The sequence below is a fragment of the Centropristis striata genome, chromosome 11 (assembly GCF_030273125.1).
Source record: "Centropristis striata isolate RG_2023a ecotype Rhode Island chromosome 11, C.striata_1.0, whole genome shotgun sequence".
Lineage (NCBI taxonomy): Eukaryota > Metazoa > Chordata > Actinopteri > Perciformes > Serranidae > Centropristis > Centropristis striata.
In genome coordinates this window covers 27,543,830-27,557,420 of record NC_081527.1, presented here as the reverse complement: position 1 = coordinate 27,557,420, position 13,591 = coordinate 27,543,830, and the positions used below count along the sequence as shown (strand labels likewise).

Sequence of the window (13,591 nt, the reverse complement as noted above, 5' to 3'; positions counted from 1 at the left end):
AGAGAGTCCGGCGGCTAATGGTGCGTTCAAGGTCTACGCGATTGTAAGAATTTTCCTCGTTGTTCCGAGCTCCAAGTTCTGACTTTCAAGTTCTGACTTTAAGTGTAAATTAAACACAACATAAGACAGTAAGAAGGGAGACTTCCGGTGACGCGAATGATGTAGGATATATATATATATATATATATATATATATATATATATATATATATATATATATATATATATACAGTCTATGATTCGAATAATTCGAATAATTCGTCAATTATTTCGGAGTTGGTCAAGAAGGAGGTGGCGACTGCTCTCAAACCGCTGCAAGAAAAAGTCTCCCGGCAAAGTGAAACTATTATTGACCTCCGCTAATGAGCACTCGGACCAACTAATTGGCATGCAGGTGAATATAGCTAAGCTATCTGCTATGGTAGAGTCTCTGGGAAGAAATGTGAAGATTTGGAGGCACGCTCTCGATGGCATAATATTCGACTTGTGGGTCTGCCCGAAGGATCCGAGGGTCCCCAACCTACAGAGTTTATTGCAAAACTTTTAATGGATTTGCTGGGACTCGACGAGATGCCCGGGCTTGACCGGGCCCACCGCACATTGCGTGCTAAGCCAAAGGAGGGAGAACCACCGCGCCCGATGGTCATCATGGTGACACAATTTCAAGTAAGAAATGCTATTCTCCGCCGCGCGGGACAGAGCTCCCCACTGCTACACAACGGGAAGAGGGTGTTCATCTTCCCGGACTTTACACCGACTGTGGCCAAGCGGAGGGCGGCTTTCGCCCAGGTGAAGAGGGAGCTCCATGCCTGCGCTAACGTTAAATTCGGCCTCCGGTACCCGGCTACTCTGCAAATCACCATGTCTAGCGGCCAGACTCACAGATTTGAAGACCCGGACCAGGCCATGGACTTCGTTAACAAGAGACTTAAGAAGAATCCGGCCCCGGAGAGTGAATAACTTTGGGATCCACATGCGCTCGTTGGCTCGGTTTGTATTTTTGCGGCAGTATGCTGCACATCTAGCAGGTCCCTGTTATGCCGCTGTTGTTTTGTTTGTAGACTAAATACAGTATTGTCTGGGTACTGACTGTTCGTTTTAATGCTTCATTCTGAGCATATTGGTGCTATTTTTATTTATTTTTTAGTCAGTCTCTGCTGATAAGGACGTTTCTGACTCTGGAGAATGTAGTGCTTTTGAAACATTTAAAAAAAATCCATGGCACCTTTTTCTGTTTATTACTTTATTTATTTATTTATTTATTTATTTTATTTGGGACAGCCCATATTCACAAGCCCCGAGGTCGTTTAGCAGTTCGGTTAAGCTGCTGGTAACCATAGACATATATACATAGACTCCGCATTGAGCAGGTTGGTTCGTTGCTGCAATACGTCAGCGCGTCCGCCATATTGGATGTGGCAGATCTGCCCGTAAACTAATAAAAGGAAACGGACTGAACTTCATAAAGGGCCTTTCTACAAAGTGCTTTAAGTTAATGCCTCTTATTCACCCATACACACACACACACACACACACACACACACACACTAATATATCTGGGAAACAAATAGGCACCAAAAACAACATATGTAACTTTTAAAGTGATGATTATAAATGTTTACTCCTTATGTTTAGGATATAAGTAAGCACCAAACCAACGTATGTACTTTTCTAATGCGTGTTTTCAGCTACTAATGCGTGCAACACTGTTACTGTAATGATAAATATTGAAATTTAACATTTAATCTGTGTCTATAATAACCAGATCCTGAAATGTAGATGTGACATGAGGGTTTTCTGAATAAAGAGCACTAACGTTTACATTTAACTGATTTTGATTAATCGTTTTTATATTCACATTGATATATATATACATACACATATATACATATATATATATATATATATATATATATATATATATATATATATATATATATATATATATATACAGGGAGGGGGGTGCACATTGATGAACATATATACACAAGGAAGACTTGGTATCTAAAAATAATGACTTGGCATCTCAAAATTACAGAGCCCCTAAAGTGACATGGAGAAAATAAAAAAAAACTTTGGTATCTCGTGAGCACGAGAAACATTTCTCGTGCTCACAAGATACTTTCTCGTGAGCACGAGATATTTTCTCGTGAGCACGAGATTAGTTTCTCGTGAGCACGAGATTAGTTTCTCGTGAGCACGAGATTAGTTTCTCGTGAGCACGAGATACGTTTCTCGTGAGCACGAGATACTTTTCTCGTGAGCACGAGATACTTTTCTCGTGAGCACGAGATGCATATTGCATGCGTGCATGGTGTCTGTAAGAACACCCTCTGCATTTCAGCTTGTTTTCTGTATGAAAACGACATTACAGGAGTTAGTTCGGCTATATTTTGACCTGGGGCTTCATTATAAGGACATTGCTGCTTTACTTGAAAAAAAACAACGGTTGTTTTCCCAAGATAACGATATCATTAATTAGAGATCTTGAGAAAACAAAACAATAGTGTAGTCCAGACGCATAGCCAGTAATGTAATGTATTTGTAACCCGGCCCGTGTGGGACGAGCCTCTCCACACCCTGGGACTCTGCGTTGTGTTGTTTATGATGATGAAGGGCGGAGGAGGGACCAGTCGGACACGGGTGGTCGTTATATTATGGCTCGGACCGCGGCGAGGCAGCTCAACCTTAAACAGTACAAGTAAACACTGGCGTGAGACAACAGAAAGATTAAAGGCTTGTGTTGTGTCCTTACTGGTTTCCACACTAACTGGTTGCCGTGGCTATGATCTGCGCAGTTTCTGTTACGCGTGAGCTGTCCGTGGTACTGAAAAAACAATCGCCGTTAATGTGATAATTTTCTGTCTGATGCAGGTCTATGTTATGCTATACGTTAACACTTTATCGAGCCTACTGATTGGGTACATCTGTAGTCGGCACTTTGTGCAATAAAATGATTTATTGTGCCGTGCGATAGAGCCGATACGCATGTTTTGTCTTTACTGTTGTGTTGTGTACAGCCTTTATAAAGCTCTGTTGGGAGAGCTTGTGTTATAGTGTTTTGCTGTCATTTCCTTTGTAATGCATAATGTTGCAAAGTAAAATAGTCACTTTTTTTCCAGTTTGTCTATATTTGTCATTTTTATAGTTCTACATTTTTACGAGTCCTTTTTCTGGGAAAAGATGGCCCATCCACTTTTGTACTGGCCCACCCGAAATATTATTTCTGCCTTCGCCACCGGGTGTCTCCATGGATACCAGATGATGACTGAGAGATGCAGATCAGCAGGATTGCGGGTCACTAGAAACTTTGTGTATGTAGTGCAATCCGTTTTGGACCCAGAGGGTATACTACCAGTGGCGAAGGCAGAAATAATATTTCACACAAGCTCTCCCAACAGAGCTTTATAAAGGCTGTACACAACACAACAGTAAAGACAAAACATGCGTATCGGCTCTATCGCACGGCACAATAAATCATTTTATTGCACAAAGTGCCGACTACAGATGTACCCAATCAGTAGGCTCGCTAAAGTGTTAACGTACAGCATAACATAGACCTGCATCAGACAGAAAATTATCACATTAACGGCGATTGTTTTTTCAGTACCACGGACAGCTCATGCGTAACAGAAACTGCGCAGATCATAGCCACGGCAACCAGTTAGTGTGGAAACCAGTAAGGACACAACGCATGCCTTTAATCTTTCTGTTGTCTCACGCCAGTGTTTACTTGTACTGCGCGCATGCAATATGCATCACGAGAAAATATCTCGTGCTCACGAGATACCAAAGTTTTTTTTTATTTTCACCATGTCCCTTTAGGGGCTCCGTACAAAATAATGACTTGGCATCTAAAAATAAAGACTTGGCATCTCAAATAAAGACATGGTATCTAAAAATAAAGACTTGGCATCTCAAATAAAGACTTGGTATCTAAAAATAAAGACTTGGTAAAAGACTTTATAAATACTTTATGCAAATCAGTATAACTCAGTATGAGTAAATAATAACTAAATAATGAGTGTTACAAAATATTGAGAAAGTAGGTCATTGTTTTGAGATATTATGTCATTATTTTGAAAAAGTTTTCCATAATGTTGTGTTGCTAAGTCACTATTTTGAAAAAGTTTCTCATTATTTTAGATACTAAATAATTATTTTGAGATGCTAAGTCATTATTCAGCAAATTCTGTTCGTAAAATGACGTTATAATAGCCAGATACAATCAAAAGTATTTTTTGATTCTTACCTGTGAAAGGTAAGTCCATGCGATCGGGTTTGTACTGTAAATCTGTTATATGTCTATGCTGGTAACGACAGGTGTTTTTTCAATGTGGGGCGAGGTAGCACGCATCATTGTCTGGATGCTTCTGCTAGTTGAGGAGGAAGGTCGGGTGTTCTGTTCCTATGTGGGGGGGTTGTTAGTTTATGTAATTTTTGCGGGTAATGGGTTGGCACCTGCGCTACTTTTCCAGACGTATGGAGTGGTTTTTATTTATTTTTTTTTTATTATTATTATTTATTTTTTTTATTTAAATTTTTTTTCTGCTGTTTTACATACTGAATTCTTTGTCTTTCGATGACCCACGTTAATAGAACATTATCCAGTGTGGGTGGGGATATTAGATTTGTGAGTTTAAACTGTAAGGGCCTAAATAACCCAATCAAGCGCAGTGAAGTTTTGCACTACTTACGCCACCTTGATGCTCATATAATATACTTGCAGGAAACCCATTTAAAAGAGATAGATAGTGTTAGACTGAAGAAGAACTGGGTCGGGAAAATATACCATTCCTCATTTTCCAGTAAGGGGTTGCTATTCTTTTACATAGAGATTTTCCTTTTGTCCAGGTCAAGACAATCTCTGATTCTGCTGGCAGGTTTATAGCTGTTATGGGACACATTTTCGATGTAAAGGTGCGAATGTTTATGCACCCAACTGGGATGATGAATCCTTTTTTAGACAGGTTTTCTCAATGCTACCGGACTTGTCCACATATGATTTAATGTTAGGAGGGGACTTTAATTGCTGGCTGAATCCTTCCTTAGATTGTTCTTCCTCAACCGCGGCTGCTCTGTCCAAATCGACCAAAGTGGTTCAAGCCTTTATGAATGAGTTTAATGTTGTTGACCCTTGGCGTTTTTTTAATTCAGATAAAAGAGAATACTCATTTTTTTCTCACATATTCACCGTACTTGTACACAAATTGACTTCTTTTTAGTGGATAATAAGTTGTTATCCTCTATTTCTGGCTGTAAATATGATTTGATTGTTGTGTCGGACCATGCCTCTGTTTTTATGAATGTTTACTTTCAGAAGTTTGTTAATACAAGACCACCATGGCGCCTAGATACACATTTGTTGTTAGATACAAACTTTATTAAATTTGTTTCTGAGCAATTAGAATGTTTTTTCCAGGATAACAAAACTCCAGAAATAACTGCCTCTGTGTTGTGGGAAACTATGAAAGCTTTTATCAGGGGGGAGATTATTTCCTATAAGGCTCATCAGAGGAAATCTAGAAAAGAGAAGCTTGCCAAGCTATCCCAACGCATCGCACAATTATATTCTTTATATGCAGTATCAAAACTGCCAGATACTTATAAGGAGCGAATTACTTTACAAGCTGAATACGATCTTATTATGTCACAGTACACTACTGAACTTTTACTACAATCAAGGTCTAAATTTTATGAACAGGGAGATAAGACTAGCAAACTCTTGGCTCATCGGCTACGTCAAATTTCTGCGTCTCAGTTAATTCTTCGGATTGATACTGGCTCGAGTGTAACATCTGACCCTTTGGAAATTAATAAAACCTTTATGGAATTCAATAAATTGCTATATTCATCGGATTGTCATAATGCCTCTGCAGATGTGATCTCTTTCTTTGATAGGTTTAGCGCTCCCACTTTGGATCGGGTTGCGGCTGAGGAGCTGGAATGTCCTATCACAGCGATTGAACTTGAGGCGGCAGTTAAATCGTTACAAACTGGTAAAAGTCCCGGTCCAGATGGCTTCCCAGCCGAGTTTTATAAAACCTTTGGGAAACAGCTGGCCCCGCACCTATTAGAGATGTTCACCGAGTCTTATAGGTCAGGCACTCTTCCCCACACCCTAAACCAGGCTTGCATTTCTCTGCTTTTAAAGAAAGGTAAAGGCCCACTTTCATGCGGTTCTTATCGTCCCATTAGTCTGCTGAATGCTGACTTCAAATTATTGTCCAAGTTGCTTGCCAGACGCTTAGAAGTTTTCCTACCTTTGATCATATCTTTGGATCAAACTGGGTTTATTCGCAACAGACATTCCTTTTTTAATCTTAGAAGGGTGTTTTAATGTGGTTTATAATTCCCCTCCAATCGATCTCCCAGAAGCTCTGATAGCACTAGACGCAGAGAAGGCGTTTGACAGGGTAGAGTGGGATTATCTTTTTTTCATTTTGGGGAAATTGGGTTTTTGGGGAAAATTTGTTTCATGGGTCAGGTTATTATATGCTTCTCCTCAGGCATTGGCCAGGACAAATGGCACAAATTCTGAATATTTTCAGTTACATCGTTCTACAAGGCAGGGTTACCCTTTAAGTCCGCTCTTATTTGCCATTGTGATGGAACCTTTGTCAATTGCTCTGTGGTCTATCCTGATATTTGTGGTATAACCAGAAATGGTGTAGAGCTGAAGGTGGCGCTGTATGCTGATGACCTTTTATTATTTTTGTCTAATCTGTCACATTCTATTCCTGCAGTCCTCTTAGTTCTAGACCAATTTAGTAGATTCTCTGGATATAAACTTAATTTGGGCAAAAGTGAAATGTTTACTCTTAATGGAAAAGTAAAAGAAAATTCACTTCAACTCCCAAACGTACCTTTTAAAGTTGTGAACTCTGGCTTTGTCTATCTTGGAGTATATGTTGCCAAAATGTTGGTAAATCTCTATAGGGAAAATTTTGTCTCTCTGCTCACAAAAACTAAAATAGATTTTGAGCAATGGTCGCTATTAAACCTTTCTATAGCTGCCAGAATCAATGCAATTAAAATGAACATTTTTCCGTGCTTTTTATATTTATTCCAATGCATTCCAATCTTTCTTCCTCTTTCATTCTTCCGTAAAGTAGATAGTCTTAGGGCGCTTTCACACCTATCTCGTTTGGTTCGGACTTTCGGACTTTTCAGTTTGATCCGAACCTAAATTCCAGGTGTGAAAGGTGCCGCGGACCACGGTCCGGACCAAAGGACCAAAGTTTGGTCCGACCAAAAGAGGTGGTCTCGGTCCGGACCAAACGAACCAAGGTCCGAACCTTTTGCAGTGTGAAAACAACTTTTTTATAGTTCGGACCTTCGTATCAATGACAGGAAGTTTTTTTCTTCTTCTGCTCTAGAATTACGGTACTTGCGAATACCAAGCACTCTCACGTATTGCTGATTAAGCTGGTGTTGCAGGTAGCAAAAGACCAGCAAAAGTATTTGTTGCTGCCTGGAGGTGCAGCTGCGTGTGTGTGACAGCGGCCGTGCTGCTGCATGCACGCTACGGCGTGTGCGTTGCTCCGCGGCGCGCCTCAGCAGGTGAGCACAATCACTAATCAGCGGCAAGGTAACACAAGACATAGGACAAACATTTAATTGTGTGCACAACGGAGCTGAGGACAGCAGCAGAAACCTTCACTGCCACAAGACTGAAATAACGCATGGGAAAAGGACTTAAACGGAGTAAAAGGTGTCTCGCTGGATTCATTTTGTGTAAGCAAGTTAGAAGTAACACTGACGTCAGATGCCGGCCGGCCTAACAACGCAGCGTAACCAAAACAAAATGAGCCGCGGAAGTACACAGGGAGATGACGTGTCCAGTAGAATTGTCTTGTAAAGTCCGTTCTTCTTTTTGCAGTGTGAAACCAAAACCAACCGGACCAAATGTATACAATGTAACAGAACACGGACCTTGGTCCGGACTTTCAGGTGTGAAAGCGCCCTTATTTTTGATTTTCTTTGGAACAAGAAAACTCTAGGATGCGTCGACAAGTTTTACAGAAGCCCAAGGCTCTGGGCGGAATGGTATTGCCAAACTTCCTTTACTATTATTGGGCAACAAACATTAGAAATTTGAACTATTGGGTTAATTATGGAGATATTGAGGTCCCTCCATCATGGTTGATCTTGGAAGCAAATTCTGTTTATCTGGTATCATTGAAAGCCTTATTGTACTCACCCCTGTCTTTTTCTACTTCTGGTTATACTAACAATGTGATAGTGGCCTCCAGTATTAAAATCTGGTCTCAATTTAGATGTCATTTTGGCCTGAAAACACTTTCTATTGGTGCTCCGCTTGCAACTAATCCTATTTTTCCCCCATCATTATTGGACAGCACCTTCTCTATATGGGCTAGGCTGGGCATAAAAACTTTTAGAGACCTGTACGTTGATTCTATTTTTGCCTCTTTTCAGCAATTGATAGATACATTTTTGCTTCCTAAAGGTCATTTTTTTAGATATCTTCAGGTGCGAAATTTTATCCGTAGCTCATTCCCAGAATTCCCTGCTCTTCCTAAGTCTTCAGATTTTGAAACATTTCTGAAGCCTTCCTCTTCATTAAAGGGGGCAATCTCTTCTATTTATTTAAATATATATAACCTGTGTCAAGGCTCTTCTACTGTACTTAAAACAACTTGGGAGACAGATCTTGGAGAGGTGATTCTAGATGATGTTTGGGAGGAGATTTTACGGAGAGTACATACAGTTGAAACCAGAAGTTTACATACACTATATAAAAAGACACATATGCTTTTTTTCTCACTGTCTGACATGAAATCAGACAATCACTTTTCCTGTTTTAGGTCCGTTAGGATTACCAAAATTATTTCTATTTGCTAAATGCCAAAATAATGAGAGAAGGATTTTTTTAGACAATTTTTTATTACTTTCTTCAAAGTCAGAAGTTTACATACACTAACATTATTATGCCTTGAAACAATTTGGGAAAGCCCAGATGATGCTGTCATGTCTTTGGAAGCTTCTGATAGGTTTATTGACAACATTTGAGTTAATTCGAGACACACCTGTGGATGTATTTTATGGCACACCTGAAACACACTGCTTCTTTGTGTGACATCATGGGAAAGTCAAAAGAAATCAACCAAAATATCAGGAAGATAATTGTGGACTTGCACAAGTCTGGTTCATCCTTGGGTGCAATTTCCAGATGCCTGAAGGTGCCATATTCATTTGTTCAAATAATTATACCCAAGTATAAACACCATGGGAATGTCCAGCCATCATAGCGCTCAGGAAGGAGACGGGTTCTGTGTCCCAGAGATGAACGTGCTTTGGTCCAAAATGTGCATATCAACCCAAGAACAAAAGCAAAAGACCTTGTGAAGGTGCTGGCTGAAGCTGGTAAAAGTGTGTCATTATCCAGAGTGAAACGAGTACTGTACCAACATGGGCTGAAAGGCCACTCTGCCAGTAAGAAGCCATTACTCCAAAAGAAACATAAAAATGACAGATTACAGTTTGCAAATGCACACAGGGACAAAAACCTTAATTTTTGGTCTGACAAAACTGTAATCTGTCTTTTTTATGTTTCTTTTGGAGTAATGGCTTCTTACTGGCAGAGTGGCCTTTCAGCCCATGTTGGTACAGTACTCGTTTCACTCTGGATAATGACACACTTTTACCAGCTTCAGCCAGCACCTTCACAAGGTCTTTTGCTTTTGTTCTTGGGTTGATATGCACATTTTGGACCAAAGCACGTTCATCTCTGGGACACAGAACCCGTCTCCTTCCTGAGCGCTATGATGGCTGGACATTCCCATGGTGTTTATACTTGGGTATAATTATTTGAACAAATGAATATGGCACCTTCAGGCATCTGGAAATTGCACCCAAGGATGAACCAGACTTGTGCAAGTCCACAATTATCTTCCTGATATTTTGGTTGATTTCTTTTGACTTTCCCATGATGTCACACAAAGAAGCAGTGTGTTTCAGGTGTGCCATAAAATACATCCACAGGTGTGTCTCGAATTAACTCAAATGTTGTCAATAAACCTATCAGAAGCTTCCAAAGACATGACAGCATCATCTGGGCTTTCCCAAATTGTTTCAAGGCATAATAATGTTAGTGTATGTAAACTTCTGACTTTGAAGAAAGTAATAAAAAATTGTCTAAAAAAATCCTTCTCTCATTATTCTGGAATTTAGCAAATAGAAATAATTTTGGTAATCCTAACGGACCTAAAACAGGAAAAGTGATTGTCTGATTTCATGTCAGACAGTGAGAAAAAAAGCATATGTGTCTTTTTATATAGTGTATGTAAAATTCTGGTTTCAACTGTAAGTGTTCGATCTGTGCTAGACACAGCTTTATGCAATGTCGAATTCTCCATCGAGCTCACTACACTAAAGCGCGGCTTGCAAAAATATTTGATACAGTGTCTCCCGTATGTGATCGATGCCAACAAGCCACAGCTAATTCTTCACACATGTTTTGGAGCTGTTCTTCTCTGACTAGATTTTGGTCTGAGATCTTTAGTACTTTATCCAAGGTAACTGGAAGGGATGTGACTCCCAATGCTTTAACTGCCCTATTTGGTGTATGGCCTTTCCCACTTACTCTTTCCCCAGCTAAAAAGGACTTGATAGCATTCACTACTCTGCTGGCCAGGAGGTTGATACTGTTAAAATGGAAATCTTCAGTCCCACCTACCTATTCACACGGAGGCTTTCTTTTCTTAAATTAGAGAAAATTAGGCTGACTTTGACTGGTAAGGCTGTCTCATTTGAGAAGTCGTGGAATCCCTTTTTGTCTTATGTCAATAACACAAGATGTCAGATGACTGTGAATTGAGTACTGAAATGAGCTGAGCCTTTGTTTGTTTGTTTTCCCTTTAATTGTATTTACTTATTATCTTTTTTTTTTTTTTTACTACATTTTTTTAATTAAATATATATATGTATATATAATAAGTTAGGTATTTGTTATTTCTTATTGATTTTATTTATCTATTTATTTGTTTATTAATTTACTTATTTTTATTATTGTTGTTTATTTTATAATTTTATCTTTTCTTTTATCACAACCCATCATCTTTTGTTTTTCCTTTGTTTGTTTTATCTTTACTTTTCAACTATATTTGCCAATTTCTTGGGGCTAGGTGCCTATGGGAGGGGGGTGGGGGGTTGGTATCTGTTCTGTAGTATGTTGCATTTACTTGCAATTACTGGTGTATGGAACAGTATTGTTTGTTTTATTAAAATGTAAAATCCAATAAACACATTGTTTGAAAAAAAAAAAAAAAGACAGTAAGAATGTGTTAGACCTGCTTTCAAAATAAGAGCACATGATGAGAGCACATGGATGTGTTAGCAGAGTCCACCAGAGAATTTACAAGAACACTGTCAAAATAAGATGCCTTAAATAAAACATAGAAGAACCCTCATTCTCCTTTACAATAATTATCTAAGATATGCAATGATTAAGTAATGAGAATATTTCCTGCCCCTGAATGTTAACATTTGCATCTTTAAAGATAGGCTCTTAAATTTATATTTCGGTGGAAAAATGTTCTCATGGAGCTGCATTTTTGTTGGTTTTTAGAGCCGGGGTGCAAAGGAGAGTGGGACAACATTGCATGCTGGGAGCAGACTGAGATCGGCGAGACGGTCACCATCCCCTGTCCCCGAGTCCTCAGGACCGTATTCGGCAGAAATGGTATGTTATTTACTCATTTACATTAAGTTGAAATATGTATAGTATTGATGGTCACAAATTGTGGAGGAGACTAATGTGGTTCAAAGTAAATTTTTGGCTTTCCTGGGAAACCGTTTTCTCTACTGTGACTGGAGCTTTCGATCACATCACAAGGTCTTCATCCACAGTGTTTGTATTGTAAAATTTGTGTTGAAACTGATCCTGTAGTCTGTGTAAACACACTTGTGTCTCCACAATCAATCCAAACATTTCTTACCACGTCTCTGTCACACAGGATGACTCCACTGAAAGATTTGTGTTTCAGGTTTTCAATATATAAACTGAAGAGGCCTTTTGTCCTCGTCTCACCCTCCGTTATTGCCGCTCTGTGTCAGAATGTGCAGTGGATTCCCTGCTGAGTTTTTCCAGCCAGTGACCAGATGGCAGTTTGGAGGCCATTTTTTGATTTACATTGATGACTGAACATTATGTAAGCACCCAGCAGCCTGTCCCGAGCCAGAGTTCAGTCTGATGCCTGCCTGTCTGTCTGTCTGGGACGCATCCAAACCTCCTGAAGTTTTTAAAGAAATAGTTACATACTCATAATATAACGGCGCTCCTCAGCTGAAGTTGTGGATCGTAGCTGGTATGATGTTTTAATCAACTCTAGATGGTGTAAGGAGGAGATAATTGTCAAAAGTGTGAGACAGATCATCCTGCAGAAATCGTGATTTTAGAGAAGCAGGGCTGCCGTCAATAGTGATCACATTTTGTTTTTATTTACTCGCATTATGACACTGTAAATGGGTGTTTTTCAGCACTTATTATGCCATAAGTCTGAGGAAAAATGGGCCTACTCCACCTCCTAGTAGGTTGTTATCAGCCCATTCAATGGCTGCTCACAATTTTGTTACATTACACTTTTAGTGTCATTACGTTTGAAATGCAGCAGTTTCATTTGGTTAAGGCTAAAAAACTACTAAGAATTACTATGGGTTGATTTGACCTGACGTAAAAACTTTATGTATGCATATGTAGGTATATAACTATGTGCGTATATACATAATCATGCAAAAGTTTGTGTATAAAATGTGTTTTTATGTGTATCTATGGATAAATATTTGTAGATTTTGTTATTTACCCACGAGATAAATACCCCCCTTGTCACGTTATAATGTTAGCGGCTGATCATAGCATGCTAACGTAAGCCGCTAGTGTTAGCGGGCTAGCATCATTCATTTGTTCATTTATTTAATTTGTTTAACTGCAGTGTGATTCATGCGGGCTAGCCGGCTAACGCACCTTATCACCTTATAACATGAAATTATGTTATCTTGAAATAACGTGATAATATCACATGCGTGTCCAGACATGTGCATCACTTTTAAGTGTCCTCTGGAAACACTTCTGTTGTGTTGTGGTCTTTGCAGCGCGTTTTGTAAATGCTCAAATTAATGAAAAAGTTTTCTCAATTTGCTTGTGTTTTGTGTATTTGCATGTGCTTTCTTAAGTTGCAGCGCTGTGAGCTCTCAGGGCCGTGTTTACAGTGTGAGGAGGGTTTGGAAAGAGTGTAATGAGGCAGAAGTGCAGTAGCGTTATTTTCCAGTCAGTGAGCAGGGGATGCTGCATGGTTTTTTTTACAGTGAACTCTGGGAATTTCCAAGAGAGATGAACTCTCAGTGCACTGCAGCCTTTCTGGCATTAGGACACACAGAAAATGTCCCTCAGGAGCTCACAGCCTGCTTGAAATGCCTCTCATCTGAAACACACTGAGTGATGTGAAAAGTTTTACACTTCATAAGACTGTAGTGTGCAGGGTCAGGATACATGATTTCTACATTATATCTCCAAGCTTGTTCAGGTTTTGACAAAATAAAACTGTCACTGTTCTATTGTGTCCTCCCTTCC

The 13,591-nt window shown here is 39.4% G+C and overlaps 1 protein-coding gene across 1 annotated transcript in view; it reads left to right on the top strand.

The window, feature by feature from the left end:
* LOC131979809 (vasoactive intestinal polypeptide receptor 2-like) overlaps positions 1-13,591 on the top strand; it is a 95,768-nt gene that overhangs the window by 35,302 nt on the left and 46,875 nt on the right. Inside the window, exon 3 of the mRNA XM_059343850.1 lies at positions 11,591-11,704. Within this exon, the coding sequence (XP_059199833.1) occupies positions 11,591-11,704 (114 nt within the window). The remainder of the gene's footprint in view (positions 1-11,590; positions 11,705-13,591) is intronic.